The sequence below is a fragment of the Procambarus clarkii genome, chromosome 21 (assembly GCF_040958095.1).
Source record: "Procambarus clarkii isolate CNS0578487 chromosome 21, FALCON_Pclarkii_2.0, whole genome shotgun sequence".
Classification (NCBI taxonomy): Eukaryota; Metazoa; Arthropoda; class Malacostraca; order Decapoda; family Cambaridae; genus Procambarus; species Procambarus clarkii.
Window position 1 is genome coordinate 20,824,992 of NC_091170.1, and position 22,001 is coordinate 20,846,992.

Below are 22,001 nucleotides of genomic sequence, written 5' to 3' on the forward strand. Positions count from 1 at the left end.
TGTGTCCTGACAATGTATATAAAGTATAACGTCCATAATGATTCCATGGAACTGTGATACATGTGTCACTAAAGTATCCTCAATAAAGGTTTATTGTTGCAATATTACTTGTTTTACTTTCACTAATAATACATTATATACAGTTTCACACACTATTTACAAAGTAACACACAGTATTACACTCTTAGCACTATCGTTCTCTTTGGACATGACTCGCGTTCATTTTTTTTTCCTGAGTCCTAGCCGTGGACAGCACTTGCGTCCACTACAAAAATAATTGTATAAAAATAATTTTTTATCCGATCGACCTCAGGATAGTTTCAAAATAAGCGCCTTCAGAATGTGCACAGTTTGATACCAAAATGAAAGATGTAACATGAAACTTGATGTCAGAACACTTGAAAAATTATAAATACGTTTTTGGGTCTAAATATGTAATTTTTAAATATTTGTTAAAATTCTATTTATTGTGCTATTATTATGGGACTAGTTTTAAAATGCGTGCCTTTATATTGCGAACAATTTGATACTAAAATGAGCGATGTAACATGAAATTTTATGTCAGATCACTAGAAATATATAAATAATTTTGATGAGCGTGCAAAATTAATTTTTGTTATAATTCCAGTTATTGCTCTATTATTATGGGACTAGTTTTAAAATGTGCGCCTTTATTTTGTGAACAATTTGATACCAAAACGAGTGATGTAACATGAAAATTAATGTTATCAAACTGAAAAGAGTATACACATTAGGCTGTGGTGTGCAAATTGGTGCTCGTTCACGGGGTAACTTTAGGCTTTGCTGCAGGGAGTCTCACCAGGCTTTTGGACATTATATGCATATACATCTGCAGGGAATTTAATTGCGAACACAACGATACCAAAACGAACGACGTAGCACGAGAATTTAAGTGAGAAAACTGAAACGAGTATACACATTTTACTGATTTTGTGCGCTCACGGTAACTTTTCCAAGTTTAGGCTTTGCTGTGAGGAGTCTCGCCAGGCTATTGGACATTATATCCATATACAGCTGCAGGGAATTTAATTGCGAACACATGATACCAAAATGAACGACGTAGGCCAAGAATTAAGGTGAGAAAACTGAAACGAGTATACACATTTAGGCGTCGCTGCACGCTCGCCCGCACCATTGGCCCCATGACATCAAAGTCTGCTGAGCACACATGGCGCCAGCGATAGTGTTAGTACTTAGCAAGCAAGAGATATTCAAAGAAACAGTCCATGAGACACAGCGGGACTTTGCACTCGACACATGGAACCCACAGATTTTCGCTTCCTTGGTTTTCGTTCTGAGTGCTTGCAAACAATGCACTCACATATACTTTTGGCCTTAGTTCCTGTAGGTGGTAGGTAGGCAGGCTTGTGAATTGCAAAAACCTCTTTACCAGCCAGTATCTTGGAAACTAAATGCGCTCTGGTTGGGGCATGATAAACTGTCCTTACTCTATCTTCCTGGCCATACTTGACGAGTAACTGCGACAGCAGAGCTTAACTAAACACTCGAATTGAAGGTTTTTTGCCCGTTTTCATCAAAAACATGTTGAAACTGTTGAGCACTGTTACGTCAACCCGTTCTCGCACTTTCTTATAGTCAATATTGACTTATTAAATATGTGCATATGTGACATACTAATTTTTTGTGAATATTTTAGTTTACCTTGAAAAGCTTCATAGAAAACACCGACCTTACCTAACCTTCTTAGTATGTTAAGATAAGCATCTTATTGCTTTGTAATTACAATTATTACTTAACCTATACCAATAATAGGTTAAGTAATAATTGTAATTACGAAGCAATGAGATGCTTATCTTAACATACTAAGAAGGTTAGGTAAGGTCGGTGTTTTCTATGAAGCTTTTCAAGGTAAACAAAAATATTCACAATAAATTAGTATGTCACATATGCACTTATTTAATAAGTCAATATTGACTTAAAGAAAGTGCGAGAACGGGTTGGTTACGTCTACAAGATGAAAGAAGAATTTCCTTGTCCACTTTACAGTTTTATGGACAAACTCAATGGCACCAAGCATCATGTAACATTTATCTACAAGTCTCATATTTATATTGTAGTCAATGATACACTCTGGCTTGAACAATGATCCATCATCTCGATACCTCACTTTCTCACTGTCAAGCATTTCACCAGTGTGAATAGTTGTCAACATATTGACTTCACGTTTGTCTTTCCAATGCACTGCTAATATTTTGTCACATTTTCTAAGTTCACAATCACCTACACCAATATTATTTTCAAAAACTGGCATTTCTTTCCTAATTGTCTTTACAGTGCCACACACTCCCGTGTTATGTTCAAACAAGAACTTTGTTAGCAAGGGGATCGTATAATAATTGTCAGTGTACAAAATGTGCCCCTTGTTCAGCAATGGTTCCATTAGCATCACTACACTGCCAGAAAAACCCGAGAGGATCCTCTGAGGGTATGTCTACATCTGTACCAGAATATAATATCATATCGATCACCATTCCAGTTTCACAGTCGCACAGTACAAAAAATTTGAGGCCAAAATGGTGCCTTTTCGATGGGATGTACTGTGGGGATACATGGCGGCGCTTGGCAGGGCGACCTGCTGAGACAGCAGATCTGCACCTGGTAACACCGCGACGACGGCAGCTGCTAGCCCTTGCCTCATCTATGCTACTTGTATCAGAAGCAGCGTCACTAAACCCAGAAAATGACTCAGTAGTATCACTTTCATCAAAAATGAGAGATAGAGGTGGTGGTAGGGATAATTCTTGCAAGGGTGATGACCTGTGATGCTTCACTGTGCGTGCAGCTCGCCCTGAACGATACGCGCTCACTGTATCGTCTTCATCTGTATCTATTTCACTTCCACTAGACCCTTGAGTTATGTCTCTATCAATCCTTGGGTCATCAATATAATATTCCACTTCATCCTCAAACATTACTGTGTATATCCTCTGGAGAAAGCGGTTTTGCAACAGCGCGTCCCACAGGTGACTGGGAGCTGTAGGCGCGTGCGTCAGCCATGGTTGCTCAATCAAAACTGAGGCTACCCTCGGGCCTGGGGCATTCTGGGATTCTTTTCAAAATGGCCGCCCCTCACTGACGGCCTCAGGCATCCATCTCATACACAACCAACCGCGCCCGAGTTTCAAATGGGTCCCAAAAAATCAAAACAAGTTTTCTCGGTTGGCGCAGTTTCCCAGTTTTTCATGGTCCACCGACCGAGAAAACCCGGCTGACGCAGTTAAGTGGTTAAAATATTAGGTGTTATATGGACAGAATAACATAAGAGGAACTATTCTTAATCTGGGTAGTTGATGGTATGAAAAGATGATGATACTCACGCTGAGCTGTTATGTTAAAGCTGAGTGTTGTGGTTGGGGGCACATGACGACGAGGACAAGAATGCGCATGTGCCGTTACTTGTAAGATCCTACTGCTGTTATAGCTGTTGTTGCTGGACCTGGTATTATAGGTGTGCTTGCTGTTAGTAATGGAGGTGGTCGTGAGACAGAGGCGATGAGAAGGTCGGTCGTGCGGGGATGCCACCATGAATACTGAACCTCCCTCTGCCCAGTGCCCATGGCACACAAAAGCTGTGGAAACAAACAAATAATAATAACAATAATAATAATAATTTTATTTATTTAGGCAGGAGTACATACATAAAGATGATATGTGAACAGTAGAGGATTCATAAATAACATGCCTAAACCATACCTAAATCCATTAATACACACAGTGTTTCAGGCATAACATAAATTTGGAAAGAAATATATATACAGAGGAACCTTGGGTGACGAGCAGCCCCATTTACGAGCATTTCAGATAAAGAGCGAGCCACTCGCAGAAAATTTGTCTTGACTGACGAGCTTCTACTCAGTTAACCCTAAACCCTTAATTGCGCAACTCAGTTAATTGCGCAACTCAGTTAACCCTTAACTGCGCAACGTGCCTGCACGCCCAAACTTCGGGTGCGCAACGCGCTTCCAGGTGTTTTTATTTTTCACGTTCAATTCAAAACTCCCACGGATACATGAGGTTCACGTCAGCTTCCTCAGGGCTCTTGTAAACAGACGCCATCTTTAAAAAAAATCATGGTCCACATTGCCAGATGTCAGAGCCTCAGTAGTGAGTGAGCAATCAAGGCTGGCACTCACAGCATGAGCGCACAGCTTTGCTGTTCAGCGTGTGACCACAGCATCGCCTAATAAGGTCAATATATATATATATATATATATATATATATATATATATATATATATATATATATATATATATATATATATATATTATTAAATATGACCGAAAAAGTAAGATTAATAATTCTAACACGAATTTTCTCAATCTTTCGTACATTTCTTTTCACTGTTGGAGGTAATTCAAAAATCAATTCTCCAAAATTCATTTTTATTTCTAGTCTGACGCGACACTTGAGCGCGTTTCGTAAAACTTATTACATTTTCAAAGACTTTAGTTAACACATACACAACTGAATAGAACTTACACATCTCCGATTTTGTTTATATCTACATTTGAGTGAGGTGGATGGGGTGAGGAGGTATTTAATAAGGTATTAATTTCATCAACACAAGCCAGAACATGAAACAATGGGTATTGAATAGAAGTGATTGTAGAAAGCCTATTGGTCCATATTTCTTGATGCTTCTATATTGGAGCAGAGTCTTGAGGTGGGTAGAATATAGTTGTGCATTAATTGGCTGTTGATTGCTGGTGTTGACTTCTTGATGTGTAATGCCTCGCAAACGTCAAGCCGCCTGCTATCACTGTATCTATCGATGATTTCTGTGTTGTTTACTAGGATTTCTCTGGCGATGGTTTGGTTGTGGGAAGAGATTATATGTTCCTTAATGGAGCCCTGTTGCTTATGCTCCATTAAGGAACATATAATCTCTTCCCACAACCAAACCATCGCCAGAGAAATCCTAGTAAACAACACAGAAATCATCGATAGATACAGCGATAGCAGGCGGCTTGACGTTTGCGAGGCATTACACATCAAGAAGTCAACACCAGCAATCAACAGCCAATTAATGCACAACTATATTCTACCCACCTCAAGACTCCGCTCCAATATAGAAGCATCAAGAAATATGGACCAATAGGCTTTCTACAATCACTTCTATTCAATACCCATTGTTTCATGTTCTGGCTTGCGTTGATGAAATTAATACCTTATTAAATACCACCTCACCCCATCCACCTCACTCAAATGTAGATATAAAGAAAATCGGAGATGTGTAAGTTCTATTCAGTTGTGTATGTGTTAACTAAAGTCTTTGAAAATGTAATAAGTTTTACGAAACGCGCTCAATTGTCGCGTCAGACTAGAAATAAAAATGAATTTTGGAGAATTGATTTTTGAATTACCTCCAACAGTGAAAAGAAATGTACGAAAGATTGAGAAAATTCGTGTTAGAATTATTAATCTTACTTTTTCGGTCATATTTAATAATATATGTCTACAGGAAAGACTGCTACCAAAATATACTAATATATAAATAGGTGGGTGGGTTAACAGGTGGGTAAATGGGTGTGCAGCCAGGTGGGTGGGCAGGGAAGTGGGTAAACAGGTGGGTGGGCAGGGAAGTGGGTGAACAGGTGGGTGGGCAGGGAAGTGGGTGAACAGGTGGGTAAATAGGTGGGTGGGTAGGGAAGTGGGTGAACAGGTGGGTGAATGGATTGGCAGGTGGGTAAATGGGTGTGCAGCCAGGTGGGTGGGCAGGGAAGTGGGTAAACAGGTGGGTGGGCAGGGAAGTGGGTGAACAGGTGGGTGGGCAGGGAAGTGGGTGAACAGGTGGGTAAATAGGTGGGTGGGTAGGACAGACGACATGTGTGATCTCCTGCCTGGTCAACCCCCCCTCCCCCACCTCCCGCCAGCCTTCCCATCTCCCCTCCACATGTGTCGACAGACACGTGGGTGTTGACACGCTGTACGATGACTTTTAACATATGCGCCTTAAGTTCTGTTAAATCCCATTTTATTTTATTGTAAATATTTAAATGAATAAATAACAAACCAAATACTGTACTGTACCGTTCATCTATTATAGTGTTATTTAATTAATATTTGTAACTAGCTCTCCACAGCAATAAGAAAACAATATAATTCTTGCAACACCGCCAACGCCACCTTCCTTCGTTAGGCTTCAGCGAGTCCCATACACACCACAATAGTTTTTCCTCCTTCCGTGACCAACTCCCTTCCTCCCTTCCTGACCAACTCCCTTCCTCCCTTCCGTGACCAACTCCCTTCCTCCCTTCCTGACCAACTCCCTTCCTGACCAACTCCCTTCCTCCCTTGCTGACCAACTCCCTTCCTCCCTTGCTGACCAACTCCCTTCCTCCCTTGCTGACCAACTCCCTCTCTCCCTGACCAACTCCCTTCCTGACCAACTCCCTCTCTCCCTGACCAACTCCCTTCCTGACCAACTCCCTCTCTCCCTGACCAACTCCCTTCCTGACCAACTCCCTCTCTCCCTGACCAACTCCCTTCCTGACCAACTCCCTCTCTCCCTGACCAACTCCCTTCCTGACCAACTCCCTCTCTCTCTTCCTGACCATAATCCCCCAGGTGGTCCCTCCCAACGCTCCCCTCTCTCCCGACACCACCCACCTACCCTTCCCCCTCCAACACCATGGCCATGAGCCACAGCTGTACGGGATTAATACGGTACAGCCCACCGGCTCAGATTTTTAACCGGCCAAACCGGCTTTTATCCGGCTCCCATGGCCATTTTGGCCGGATATTGAGATAACTTTATCCGTTCACGATTTTGGCCGTATAAGGGCATTTTTCGGATGTTCGAATCCCGGATAATCGCGGGGTTACAGTATATATATAAGCAACAGGGCTCCATTAAGGAACATATAATCTCTTCCCACAACCAAACCATCACCAGAGAAATCTTAGCAAACAACACAGAAATCATCGATAGATACAGCGATAGCAGGCGGGTTGACATCTGTGAGGCACTACACATCAAGAAGTCAATACCAGCAATCAACAGTCAATTAACTCTTAACATGCTCGGGGTCTAATATCCTGCCATCCCCACAGGCGCATGTCATTTTGAAAAAAAAAAAAATTTTTTTTTTGCTAATCTGCTAAGTTCTGTTCACTGATCACGGGGAAAAAAAAAATTCTATTGTACTTACTTTTGTTGCAATAGAGCCGGAAAGCTCAGTGATGATGTCACAATCTGCATGTTCGCTCAAGCAGTACACGCCCCAGAGGTGTTGCGCGCGGTCCTCAAACAGCCAGAGTTGCCACAAATATATTTTCGCGCTATTTATTTACAATGTCTAGGCGCATTTTATCCAATTTTTTTCACTAATTGTGCTTCAAATACTGTTTGAACATATTTTGTATCAATAATTGTTGCATATTTGAGTATACACAGGCGCACACAAATGTTTTCAATTACGGCAATATAATATGTCATTACAGTCTATTATATTGTATGTTCTGCTTATATTTGTATATATTTAAGAACATAAGAACAAAGGTAACCGTAGAAGGCCTATTGGCCCATACGAGGCAGCTCCTAGAGCTGCCTCGTTCATTTACACACACGCACACGCTATCTGCTTATATGTTTACATATTTACACACTCGCACACGCTATACACACTTTGAAGCACACTTAGAAGTTTTCTAGACTGTGGTAGTCATTGAAGCAGTCGACAGCACATAATGGGATACCACACGTTTCACACCATGTTTGCACAAGCTTCCGTTTCTTGTCTCTATGTATCGTTGTTTTACACACCAAGCAATCACGTTGGGCTATTGCACACTTCCCAGCTGGTGGTAAATACTTGAGTCTGTGTGCTAGGAAGCCTTCAGTGTGAGCGAGGCGTGGAGTACCAGCATGCTGCAACAGTGGGTTTATGATGGGCCGCTGAATACCTAGGACATCTTTTGCAAACTTTCCTAATAACTGTATTGCAGCATCAAATACAAAGTCACGGAAAGTGGGCTTACGTCCAGTTCTCACAAGGTACATGTTGAAACAGTTCAGCATGCTCATGTCCACAAGATGGAAGAACACTTTTTTCGTCCACCTACATGTCTTCCGCACACACTCTGCAGTGCCAATCATCATGTCTGATTTATCAATCAACCGCATGTTGATATTATAGTCTAAAACACAGTCTGGCTTATATAGTGGTGCATTTGTTTAATGGTTCACTTTCCCACTGTTCACCATTGTTCCATCATGAATTGTTGTCAACAAGTTCACCTCTCTTTTGTCTTTCCACCGAACTGACTGAATGTTATCACTTTTCCTTCTCTGACACTCACCAACTGCAATGTCGTTGTCAAACACAGGCATTTCCCTTCGTTGTGGCTTTACTGTACCAACCAATCCGGTTCTATTTTCTAGCAAGAACCGAGCTAGCAAGGGACTTGTATAGTAATTATCCGTGTATAAAATGTGTCCCTTGTTCATCCACGGAGCCATGATGGTCTTCACTACACTCCCCGAGAATCCATGTTTGTCGTTACCGGGAATGTCTACATCACTAGCCGAGTACAGAATCATGTGTAACACGTATCCTGTCTCACAATCACAAAGAAGAAAAAATTTCAGGCCAAATCGGTTTTGTTTTGAGGGAATGTACTGTTTGAATGGAACACGTCTCTTGAAAAGTACGAGAGATTCATCAACCACCAGCTTCTGTGCTGGTACGTAAAAATCTCTGAATTTTCCAATAACATCGTCCATGTAGTGCCTCACTTGCCACAGTCTATCATCAGGTGTTCGGTCCTAAACAATTCCAAAATGTAGACACCTGAGGAGTATCTGAAACCTATCTCATGACATATTTCCTGAATAAAGGTAATTACCTAAGTGTAGTACAGGATGAAAGCTACGCTCGTGGTGTCCCGTCTTCCCAGCACTCTTTGTCATATAACGCTTTGAAACTACTGACGGTCTTGGCCTCCACCACCTTCTCCCCTGACTTGTTCCAACCGTCTACCACTCTGTTTGCGAAAGTGAATTTTCTTATATTTCTTCGGCATCTGTGTTTAGCTAGTTTATATCTATGACCTCTTGTTCTTAACGTTCCAGGTCTCAAGAAATCTTCCCTATCGATTTTATCAATCCCTGTTACTATTTTGTATGTAGTGATCATATCACCTCTTTTTCTTCTGTCTTCTAGTTTTGGCATATTTAATGCCTCTATCCTCTCCTCGTAGCTCTTGCCCTTCAGTTCTGGGAGCCACTTAGTAGCATGTCTTTGCACCTTTTCCAGTTTGTTGATGTGCTTAAGATATGGGCACCACACAACTGCTGCATATTCTAGCTTTGGCCTAACAAAAGTCGTAAACAATTTCTTTAGTATATCGCCATCCATGTATTTAAAAGCAATTCTGAAGTTAGAAAGCGTGGCATAGGCTCCTTGCACAATATTCTTTATGTGGTCCTCAGGTGACAGTTTTCTATCTAGAACCACCCCTAGATCTCTTTCTTTATCAGAATTCTTAAAAGATTTCTCACATAATATATAGGTTGTGTGGGGTCTATGTTCTCCTATTCCACATTCCATAACATGGCATTTATTAACATTAAATTCCATTTGCCAAGTGGCGCTCCATGTACTTATTTTGTCCAGGTCTTCTTGAAGGGCATGACAATCATCTAAGTTTCTTATCCTTCCTATTATCTTAGCATCATCAGCAAACATGTTCATATAATTCTGTATACCAACTGGTAGATCATTTATGTAGACAATAAACATCACTGATGCAAGAACTGAACCCTGTGGTACTCAACTTGTGACATTTCTCCAGTCTGATACATTGCCTCTGATCACAGCCCTCATTTTTCTATCAGTCAGAAAATTTTTCATCCATGTTAGAAGCGTAACTGTCACTCCTCCAATATCTTCCAGTTTCCAGAACAACCTCTTATGTGGAACTCTGTCGAAAGCCTTTTTTAGGTCCAGATAGATGCAGTCAACCCAGCCATCTTTTTCCTGTAATATCTCTGTTGCTCGATCATAGAAACTGAGTAAATTCGATACACAGGATCTTCCAGATCGAAAACCATACTGTCTGACTGATATTATATCATTTCTCTCTAGGTGTTCTACTCATTTAGTTTTAATTATTTTTTCCAATATTTTGACTATTACACTTGTCAATGATACCGGTCTATAATTAAGGGGATCCCTGCTTCCACTTTTGTAGATTGGAACTATGTTAGCCTTTTTCCACACATCAGCTACAACTCCTGTATACAGGGATGCCTGAAAAATCAGTTAAAGTGGAATGCTGAGCTCAGGTGCACATTCTCTCAGAACCCATGGTGAAACTCCATCTGGACCAACTGCTTTGTTCTTATTTAGTTCCTTGAGCATTTTTTCCACTTCGTCTCTGGACACCTCTATGTGCTCTATGTTGTTCTCTGGAATTCTTATTGTATCTGGTTCCCTGAAGATTTCATTTTGTACAAACACACTTTGGAACTTTTCCTTTAATGTTTCACACATTTCCTTTTCATTTTCCGTGAATCTATTTCCCATTTTCAACCTCTGAATATTATCCTTTATATGCAATTTGTTGTTTATGAATTTATAGAACAGACCTGGTTCTGTTTTGCATTTGTCTGCAATCCCTTTTTCAAAATTTCTTTCTGCCTCTCTCCTCACTGCCGTGTAGTTGTTTCTCGCATCTTTGTATCGCTGATATGTTTGGGGGTTCGGCCTCTTCCTGTATTGATTCCATTTTTGTGTCTTTTGGTCTCTGGCCCTCTCGCACTTTCTGTTGAACCAATCCTGTTTCCTAGTTCTGCTTCTCTGTTTTGGTATAAATTTTTTTGTGCCTTTATCATATATTTCACAAAACCTGACATACATCTCATTCACTTCCTTGCCTAGCAACAAGTCTGTCCAATTATACTCACTAAAAATTTTTCTAAGGTTGCCATAATGTCCTCTCCTAAAGTCAGGTTTTTCATTTGCATCGACCGTCATATTTTCTTCCAGATTATAACGCATTGCATACTTTATTCCCAAAAAGACATGGTCACTTTTACCCAAGGGAGGAAGGTACTGAATGTCAAATATTTCTTCCTCCTTCCTGGTAAATATCAAATCTAGCATGGAGGGGACGTCCCCTTCCCTCATCCTCGTAGCTTTACATGTTGATACACGAATGTTTCCAGGATGAGGTCTACAAATTTACAGGTCCAGAAATCTTCTGTTTTAGCTTCACATGCTTCCCAGTCTATGGATTTCAAGTTGAAGTCGCCGACTATCAACAGTCGTGAACTATCGTTATTCGCTCTCGCTATGATCTCTCTCATTATTGTTATAAGACCTTCTCGTTTACTATCTATCTCCTCCTTTGACCATGTGCTGCTTAACGGTGGACTATATGCATTTATGATCATTACTTTATCATCCTCATGGCAGATCTCTAGTGCTATTATGTCAACTTCTTGTGGATTGGCAGTCACTATTTCGTTCACCTTTAGGTGTTCTTTCACCAGCACAGCAACGCCACCGCCTTTCCTGATTTTTCTGTCCCGTCTCCAAATTGAGTAGCCCCTTGGGAATATGACCTCATTTAAAATAGCATCTTTAAGTTTTAGTCTCCGTGAGTGCAACAATGTCTAGTGTCTGCATCTGTATTATATCACTTAACTCCAGTATCTTTGATCTTACTCCATCTATGTTGGTGTATGCAATCTTGAGGAACTTGTTCCCCCTCTTCTTATTTTTCACTCCCCCCTTTCACTAATGATTTTGTTGGTTTGCCTTTATGTACCACTTTACTGGCCTGCCTACCCCTATCACTTTGTAGAAAAAAGAATTGATTTCTTCTTCATTCCTGCTCTCATTTAAACGTTTTGCCTCGGCGAGGTTCAGTTTCAGCTTCTCTCTATCTTCTTTTGAAAGATCTCGTCTTAACGACTACACTTTCCCATCCTCATCACTTTGTAATTTTCTAGCATTCCTTAATACTTCTTCCATTTGGTTGGTACCATTTAGGGTGATCCTTAACCCTTAACATGCTCGGGGTCTAATATCCTGCCATCCCCACAGGCGCATGTCATTTAGAAAAAAAAAAAAAATATTTTTTCTTTCTAACCTGTTAATTTGTGTTCACTGATCACGGGAAAAATAATAAAAAAATCGTAAGTGGCATATATTGCCCGCTATAGGGCGGGGAAGTCTGGCAAATTATAGCCGCTGACTCAGCGTGCGTCCCAGGCGGTCTGTTGCTCGCAAGCTGTCAGGCAAGAGTTGCCACAAAGAGATAATTACCGAATTATTTCAATGTCTCTGATTGATTTTTCATACTTTTTTTGCTGTAATATTATTCAATAGTGTGTAGTTTGATATATTTATATAATAAAATGAGTGAGTCATTGCTGTACTCAAAAATATGGTGTGCATATTGTTGATTCAATTACGTTCATCAATCAGTAAACAAATACTTTGTCGGTTATTACACTATAAGCACAGGTTATATATAAGTATTTGCATGTTTTGTTCACTATAACGAACCACTAAGTAGCTATTATGAGTCAAAAAGTAATGAGGAGTGACCGCCGTGTACCAGCTAGCCACTCCTGCCCTACCTCCAGTCATCTGACTCACCCTCATTCTCCTCCCACAATAATGTTTTTGCTATAATTCACTATATACAGACGTTATATATAAGTATCTACATGTTTTGTTCACCATAACTGTACATCTAAGCTTGTATGGTGAGTAAAGGCACAGAGATGTGGCTACTCACACAGTCAGCTGATCGGCGGCCGCCCTCAAGGTCAGACGCACTAATATTTCTCCTCCAACAATACTGTGTGGTGTTATTACGCTATATATCTTATATACAGACGTTATATATAAGTATCTACATGTTTTGTTCACCATAACTGTACATCTAAGCTTGTATGGTGAGTAAAGGCACAGAGATGTGGCTACTAGTATGCAATGCGTTATAAGCTGGAAGAAAATAAGGAGGTTGAAGCAGTTGAAAAACCAGACTTCAGGAGAGGACATTATGGTGACCTTAGAAATTTTTTTAGTGAGTATAATTGGACAGACTTGATGCTAGGCAAGGAAGTGAATGAGATGTATGGCAAGTTTTGTGAAATATATGATAAAGGCACAAAAAAATTTATACCAAAACAGAGATGCAGAACTAGGAAACAGGATTGGTTCAATAGAAATTGCGAGAGGGCTAGAGACCGAAAGACACAAAAATGGAATCAATACAGGAAGAGGCCGAACCCCCAAACATACCAGCGATACAAAGATGCGAGAAACAACTACACGGCAGTGAGGAGAGAGGCAGAAAGAAATTTTGAAAAAGGGATTGCGGACAAATGTAAAACAGAACCAGGTCTATTCTATAAATTCATAAACAACAAATTGCAGGTAAAGGATAATATTCAGAGGTTGAAAATGGGAAATAGATTCACGGAAGATGAAAAGGAAATGTGTGAAACACTAAACGAAAAGTTCCAAAGTGTGTTTGTACAAAATGAAATCTTTAGGGAACCAGATACAATAAGAATTCCAGAGAACAACATAGAATACATAGAGGTGTCTAGCGACGAAGTGGAAAAAATGCTCAAGGAGCTCGGTAAGAACAAAGCAGCTGGCCCAGATGGCGTTTCACCATGGGTTCTGAGAGAATGTGCATCTGAGCTCAGCATTCCACTTCACCTGATCTTTCAGGCATCCCTGTGTACAGGAATCGTAGCAGACGGGTGGAAACAGGCTAACATAGTTCCAATCTACAAAAGTGGCAGCAGGGAAGACCCCCTCAATTATAGACCTGTATCATTGACAAGTGTAATAGTGAAAGTATTGGAAAAACTAATCAAAACTAAATGGGTAGAACACCTAGAGAGAAATGATATAATATCAGACAGACAGTATGGTTTTCGATCTGGAAGATCCTGTGTATCGAATTTACTCAGTTTCTATGATCGAGCCACAGAGATATTACAGGAAAGAGATGGTTGGGTTGACTGCATCTATCTGGACCTAAAAAAGACTTTCGACAGAGCTCCACATAAGAGGTTATTCTGGAAACTGGAAAATATTGGAGGGGTGACAGGTAAGCTTCTATCATGGATGAAAAATTTTCTGACTGATAGAAAAATGAGGGCAGTAATCAGAGGCAATGTATCGGAATGGAGAAATGTCACAAGTGGAGTACCACAGGGTTCAGTTCTTGCACCAGTGATGTTTATTGTGTACATAAATGATCTACCAGTTGGTATACAGAATTATATGAACATGTTTGCTGATGATGCTAAGATAATAGGAAGGATAAGAAATTTAGATGATTGTCATGCCCTTCAAGAAGACCTGGACAAAATAAGTATATGGAGCACCACTTGGCAAATGGAATTTAATGTTAATAAATGTCATGTTATGGAATGTGGAATAGGAGAACATAGACCCCACACAACCTATATATTATGTGAGAAATCTTTAAAGAATTCTGATAAAGAAAGAGATCTAGGAGTGGTTCTAGATAGAAAACTATCACCTGAGGACCACATAAAGAATATTGTGCAAGGAGCCTATGCTATGCTTTCTAACTTCAGAATTGCATTTAAATACATGGATGGCGATATACTAAAGAAATTGTTCATGACTTTTGTTAGGCCAAAGCTAGAATATGCAGCTGTTGTGTGGTGCCCATATCTTAAGAAGCACATCAACAAACTGGAAAAGGTGCAAAGACATGCTACTAAGTGGCTCCCAGAACTGAAGGGCAAGAGCTACGAGGAGAGGTTAGAAGCATTAAATATGCCAAAACTAGAAGACAGAAGAAAAAGAGGTGATATGATCACTACATACAAAATAGTAACAGGAATTGATAAAATCGACAGAGAAGACTTCCTGAGACCTGGAATTTCAAGAACAAGAGGTCATAGATTTAAACTAGCTAAACACAGATGCCGAAGAAATATAAGAAAATTCACCTTCGCAAATAGAGTGGTAGACGGTTGGAACAAGTTAAGTGAGAAGGTGGTGGAGGCCAAGACCGTCAGTAGTTTCAAAGCGTTTATGACAAAGAGTGCTGGGAAGACGGGACACCACGAGCGTAGCTCTCATCCTGTAACTACACTTAGGTAATTACACTTAGGTAATTACTCGCATTCCGAGGTACCACTGTATATATATATATATATATATATATATATATATATATATATATATATATATATATATTATATATATATATATATATATATATATATATATATATATGTCGTACCTAGTAGCCAGAACGCACTTCTCAGCCTACTATGCAAGGCCCAATTTGCCTAATAAGCCAAGTTTTCATGAATTAATTGTTTTTCGACTACCTAACCTACCTAACCTAACCTAACATAGCTTTTTCGGCTACCTAACCTAACCTAACCCATAAAGATAGGTTAGGTAGGGTTGGTTAGGTTCGGTCATATATCTACGTTAATTTTAACTCCAATAAAAAAAAATTGACCTCATACATAATCAAATGGGTAGCTTTATCATTTCATAAGAAAAACAATTGAGAAAATATAATAATTCAGGAAAACTTGGCCTATTAGGCAAATCGGGCCCTGAATTGTAGGCTGAGAAGTACGTTCTGGCTACTAGGTACGACATATATATATATATATATATATATATATATATATATATATGCAATAATGATCACAAAAACACTGATCCAAGTATGCAGAATAACCACATGTGAAAAATAGAAAATGCTTAACGCGTTTTCGGCTAATTCGCCTTCATCCGAGCAAAGTAGAATGAAGAAAAGAAAACATAGCTGATCAGACCTTTATATCCGCCTGGGCAGATCACCTGACCACCAAAAATAAGTGGAGGAAAGGAATTATAGGAAAGAAGGTAACTGCAGAAGGCCTATTGGCCCATACGAGGCAGCTCCTATTACGACAACAGAAGACAACAGATCATCCTGTTGATGATCTGTTGTCATTCTTACGGGATCTACTCCCAAGGTATAATTTAACTTTACCTACTAACACCATTATTGAACTTATAAAATTGTGCATTAAAGATAATTATTTCAGCTTTAATGATTCATTTTATAAACAAACATTTGGCAAGGCAATGGGTAATCCCCTCTCCCCTGTTTTGAGCAATGTGTACATGGAATGTTTTGAAACAAATATCCTTCCCAGGATTTTACCCTCAAATTTGCTTTGGTATAGGTACGTTGACGATATTTTATGCCTGTGGCCGGTTAACCATGACGAAACTGATTTCCTCAATCAAATTAATTCCCTGGTTCCGTCAATTAAATTCACAATTGAGAACGAAGTGAATGGTGTTCTGACTTTTTTAGACATCATGATTCATAGAATTGGTAGGAGTTTCAAATTCAATGTGTATAGGAAACCTACCAATGTGTGCTCGTATGTACATTTCTATTCAAATCATCATGTTCAGGTCAAGCGGGCAGTTTTTTCTGGTATGTTTCTCAGAGCAGTGAGAGTTTGCAGTCCGCAATTTTTCGATGAAGAAATAGTAAATATATTTGAAATTGGAAAGAAGTTAAAATACCCAAAATCGATCTTGGATCTTGCGTTTGGTCAAGCAAAAATGACTCTCTACAAGCAGACTACTAAGTCTAAACCAGAACTGAAAAATTCGTTGGTATTACCATATTCTGATTGTCTAGTAAATCTTGCCCCAGCCCTGAAGAAACTTAATATTAATCTAGTGTTCAAAAATGATAATACAGTTAAGTCCATGTTAATTAAGAACTCGCCATCGTATGTAGCAGGTTAAATAAATAAATAATAATAAATGTTTATTTAGGTAAGGTACATACATACAAGAGATTTTACAAAGTTTGTTGGATTAATAGATAGAGCTAGTACATACAATGCCTAAAGCCACTATTACGCAAAGCGTTTCGGGCAGGAAAAACAATAATGACTAAAGCTTAATACTAATGGGTATAAAGATTAAGATGTGATGAGAACAAATAAAAATAGAGGTAAAAGAGGGGGGAACATGGCTGAAAAAGCAGCACAAATACAATTACAAAATATTACAGACAATTACTGTACATTCAAACAGCATTGTTTTGAAAAAAAAAAACCAGACATGGGTTGACAACAGAGGGGTAAGGTAGGTTACAGGGAATTTATTAGGTAGTGCTTCGTTTTTATCTTAAACTGGTTGAGAGAGGTACAGTCTTTAACATAGTTGGGAAGGTCATTCCACATTCTGGGTCCCTTGATTTGAAGAGCATTTCTAGTTTGATTAAGTCGTACTCTAGGAATATCAAAACTGTATTTATTTCTGGTGTGGTGCTCATGGGTTCTGTTACAACCTTCAATGAATCTTTTGAGGTCAGGATTGGCATTACAGTTCAGCATTTTATATATGTATAATACACATGAGAGAATGTGCAGTGACTTAATATCTAACATATTCAGAGATTTGAGTAGGGGTACCAAGTGATGTCTGGGGCTAGAGTTGGATATTGGATAAACTCTGGGATATAGAGTTGGATAAACTAATAGCAGTTTTGTGTTGAGTAATTAGAGGACGTAAATGATTTTGGGTAGTAGAACCCCAAGCACAAATACCATAGTTGAGATATGGATAGATGAGGGAGTAATAGAGAGTCACCAGGGCAGGGCGGGGTACATAATATCTGATCTTAGAAAGAATGCCAAACGTTTTTGAAACTTTTTTTGATATATTTTGAATGTGTCCCTGGAAATTCACCCTTTGGTCGATGAGAACGCCAATGGAACTTGCCATTTAATTTGTTACAAATTTGGGTATTGTTTATTTTGAGATTTATTTGATTAGAGGATTTATTGCCAAACAGAATATAGAAAGTTTTGTCAATGTTAAGGGTGAGTTTGTTGGCAGTTAGCCAAAGATGGACTTTCTTTAGCTCAGTATTTACTGTGGCATTTAGAGCAAGGGGGTCAGGACTGGAGTAAATGAAGGTTGTGTCGTCAGCAAATAGAATTGGTTTGAGGTGTTGGGAGGCATTTGGAAGGTCATTAATGTAGATGAGAAAGAGGAGAGGGCCAAGTATGCTGCCCTGAGGAACACCAATGTTAATGGGTAGAGTGGGAGAAATTGTATTATTCACAGAAACATACTGGAACCTGTCAGTAAGGTAAGATTTGAGGTATTGCAGGGTGTGTCCTCTGACTCCATAATGATGTAATTTAAGAAGAAGGTTTTGGTGGCTGACAGTGTCAAAAGCCTTACGCAGGTCCACAAATAACCCAACAGGGAACTCCTTTTTATCAAGAGCTACGTGGATCAAGTTAATCATACTAATAAGTGCACCGTTAGTGCCTTTTTTTGGTCTGAAGCCATATTGACAAGAGCTAAGTATATTGTGTTTGGCTAGACAAGAGTAAAGCTGCTTGTAGATTAGTTTTTCAAATATTTTTGACAAGTTAGGCAGGATTGATATAGGTCTGTAGTTGTTAACATCTGTGAGATCACCACATTTGTGGACAGGGGTTACTCTTGCTTTTCTTAGAATGTCTGGAAAGGTTTGGAGTTCAAGTGACTTGTTGAAGAGTGTTACGACCCTGGGTTCTCCAGTGGAAACCAGAGGTCAAAATTGAGCTATTAAACTTCCTAGTACAGTTGGCGCATTTCGAATGGCAATTGTTTGTATCTTCCCTGCCAGACGTAAGACTATTATTGTTTCTCAAAGAGCATTTAAAGACTGAGCTGGGGGTTGATTATTAAATAATAACATAGGCACCAACTTTGCTTACTAATACTTTCTAATCATTCATAAAGTAACAATACGTTGCATAGGGGAAGATCTTTAATGTGCTTAGCTGCACGATCAATTAGGCTCCTCCCGGCACCACGACATGAGGGAGGCGGCTGGTGGCTAGCGCGTTCTTCTCTGTGGCTGGTGTGGTGCGGTTAAGACCTACTCTGTGGCTGTATCCCTACTCTCCTTCCTTCTCCTCTTACTTATTTCCCTTACCTGAAGTTCCTGTATCCTTAAGCTAAGTACGGGGCATTAGTGAGTGTGCCTACTCTGGTAGTAACGATTGGTGAGACCTGGGGATAGTATTTTGCCAGTGTTTGGGTACCCCTAAGTGTTGTGTTTTGTATTAGGGTCCCACGTGGTCTCACTACCCTAAGCTGCATCCAGCTTCAGTGCTTATCCAGTAGTACTTTACCCTAGCTTGTTATTAGTGTAAACCTTGTATCCTGCCTACGTGGACCAAGGCTTTTAACGTAAGATCGTGTGGTAAAGTTATTATTATTATTGTTATTGGTGTGAGTGTATATGGGGGGTTGTTAAGGGGTTAATAAATATGTACATGAATTACAGAGTATCTCTTCTTCCAAGGTGGGAGCGCAGTGATCAACCCTTAGACTAACATATATGGTCTTGTAGCAAGTTATTACTACTGTGGATAGTTTATTTTGGGGGCCGGGCCTTTTAGCTCTCCCATATTTGATACTCTTGTCTTCTAACTACCTTTACCCCTTAATAGTACCAGTACCCCATAGAAGCCCCACTCATATCAGTTGTAACAAAGAGCAATGCAATAGCAGGCGCTAAAGATCTGGAGGCTTTTTTGTAAATTAATGTTGGTATCTCCTGGAGGGCACTAGACTTGGTTTTAAGGGAAAGGACTATCTCATTGACATCAGTGGAATTAGTAGGCTTTAGGTACAGAGACTGTGGATAGCTACCTGTAAGATAGTCCTTAACATCAATACTGGAAGATGGAATATCATTTGCAAGGGATGACCCAATGGAAGAGAAGAACCTATTGAACTCAATAGCAGAATCAGAGGCTGAAAGCTGACCAACGTTATTGGACAGGAGTGTTGGTTTGTTATTTAAAATCTTCTTTGATCCCAATATTTGTGAAATTGTGCTCAAAGTTTTTTTAATGTTGCTCTTTATTTGGGTAAATTTATCTTCATAGTATTTAGTTTTGGCTCGTCTAATTATTTTAGATAGCAATAACGAGTAATTCTTTGAGAATTCTTTGGAGACGGTTCCTAATCTATACTTCTTCTCAAGGTCATGTTTTTTATTAATGGATTTAAGTATTCCCTTTGTAAGCCAAGGATTGTTAACCCTTAAAGTGCGCATCACTTCATATGAAGTGTAAATCGTTTTACCAGTCAACTGCGCTTCACTTCATATGAAGATTATGGGTACCGCGCGCGATTTGAATGGCCCGCGGTGTAGCTGGGGGTCCCATACGCTGCCCAGGGGCTCTAGTAAACAGCGGCCATTTTGAAAAAAAATCCCGCTCACGATCCGAAGGCATGGGAGGCCTCAGTTTAGCGAGAGTCACCATGGCGAGCGCACGGTCAAACGCCTCACGGGCACGCACCACTCAGTCCCTCACCCCAGAGCAAATAGCCCACGAATTATTCTCTGAAGGTGAAGAAAGTGTGTTTGACGATTCAGACAACGATGAGGATTATACACAGTTGTCGGGTGATAGTAGCAGCAGCAGTGAAAGTGAGAATGACCGCCATGCCATGGCGAGGCCTATACGTTCACCCATGCCTCCTCGGCCATTTTCTACCCCAATTCTACCACGACGTCACAGTTCCTGTGGATATTTTCTGTTTGAGGGTGACGAGTCAGAGGGAGGTGACTCCTTTTCTGGGTTTAGTGACTCAGATCAAAGTTTTATTGAGCCTGTGGCAGGTACCAGTGGTGTAACTGGGCGAGAAATTGTCGCGTCAGCAGCATCTCGCCCGGCCAAGCGCCACCGCATGGCACCACATGAGGGACCAAGACCCTCGTGTTCACGTGCATCCACTTCACGTGCATCCACCTCACGTGCATCCACCTCACGTGCATCCACCTCACGTGCATCCACCTCAAGTGCATCCACCTCAAGTGCATCCACCTCAAGTGCATCCACCTCACGTGCACCCACCTCACGTGCACCCACCTCACGTGCACGTAGCCGCCGTGCTTCTCGCAGACGGTATTCAGCTCCTGGTCGCCGGTATGCATCGCTTCCTCCCCGTCCTTCCTCTGCATCTCGCAGGACGCCTGGTGTACTTGAGTGGAGTGATGGTGACGATTTTATTCCTAATATTCCTCACTTTGACGATAAAGATGTAGGGATTACAAACCTTTTCCCTAATCAAGGTGAGGACATGGCTGAGATGGAATATTTTACAGCATTCTATGATGAACCACTCATGGAATACATTGTACACCAAACGAACCTGCATGCTGCTTACCTGATTGAGAGGGAAATCACAGAATTTTCACGACTGCAGCGTTGGAAAAATACCACAGTGGCGGAAATGTATGTGTTTTTGGCACTCTGTTTGTTGATGAAGCACTGTCACAAACATGCAATAAATGACTATTGGAGCAAGGACAAGACAATACCAACACCTTTATTCGGGAAATATATGTCACGAGACAGGTTTCAGATACTCCTCAGGTGTCTACATTTTGGAAGTGTTCAGGACCGAACACCTGATGATAGACTGTGGCGAGTGAGGCACTACATGAACGATGTTATTGGAAAATTCAGAGATTTTTACGTACCAGCACAGAAGCTGGTGGTTGATGAATCTCTCATACTTTTCAAGGGACGTGTTCCATTCAAACAGTACATTCCCTCAAAACGAAACCGATTTGGCCTGAAATTTTTTGTTCTTTGTGATTGTGAGACAGGATACGTGTTACACATGATTCTGTACTCGGCTAGTGATGTAGACATTCCCGGTAACGACGAACATGGATTCTCGGGGAGTGTAGTGAAGACCATCATGGCTCCGTGGATGAACAAGGGACACATTTTATACACAGATAATTAGTATACAAGTCCCTTGCTAGCTCGGTTCTTGCTAGAAAATAGAACCGGATTGGTTGGTACAGTAAAGCCACAACGAAGGGAAATGCCTGTGTTTGACAACGACATTGCAGTTGGTGAGTGTCAGAGAAGGAAAAGTGA

The 22,001-nt window shown here is 40.3% G+C and overlaps 1 protein-coding gene across 3 annotated transcripts in view; it reads right to left on the reverse strand.

The window, feature by feature from the left end:
* LOC123760820 (uncharacterized) overlaps positions 1-22,001 on the reverse strand; it is a 948,105-nt gene that overhangs the window by 32,907 nt on the left and 893,197 nt on the right. For all 3 annotated transcript variants that reach the window (XM_069328212.1, XM_069328211.1, XM_069328210.1), the window contains one exon: positions 3,360-3,611. In XM_069328212.1, coding sequence (XP_069184313.1) covers positions 3,360-3,611 — 252 coding nt within the window. The remainder of the gene's footprint in view (positions 1-3,359; positions 3,612-22,001) is intronic.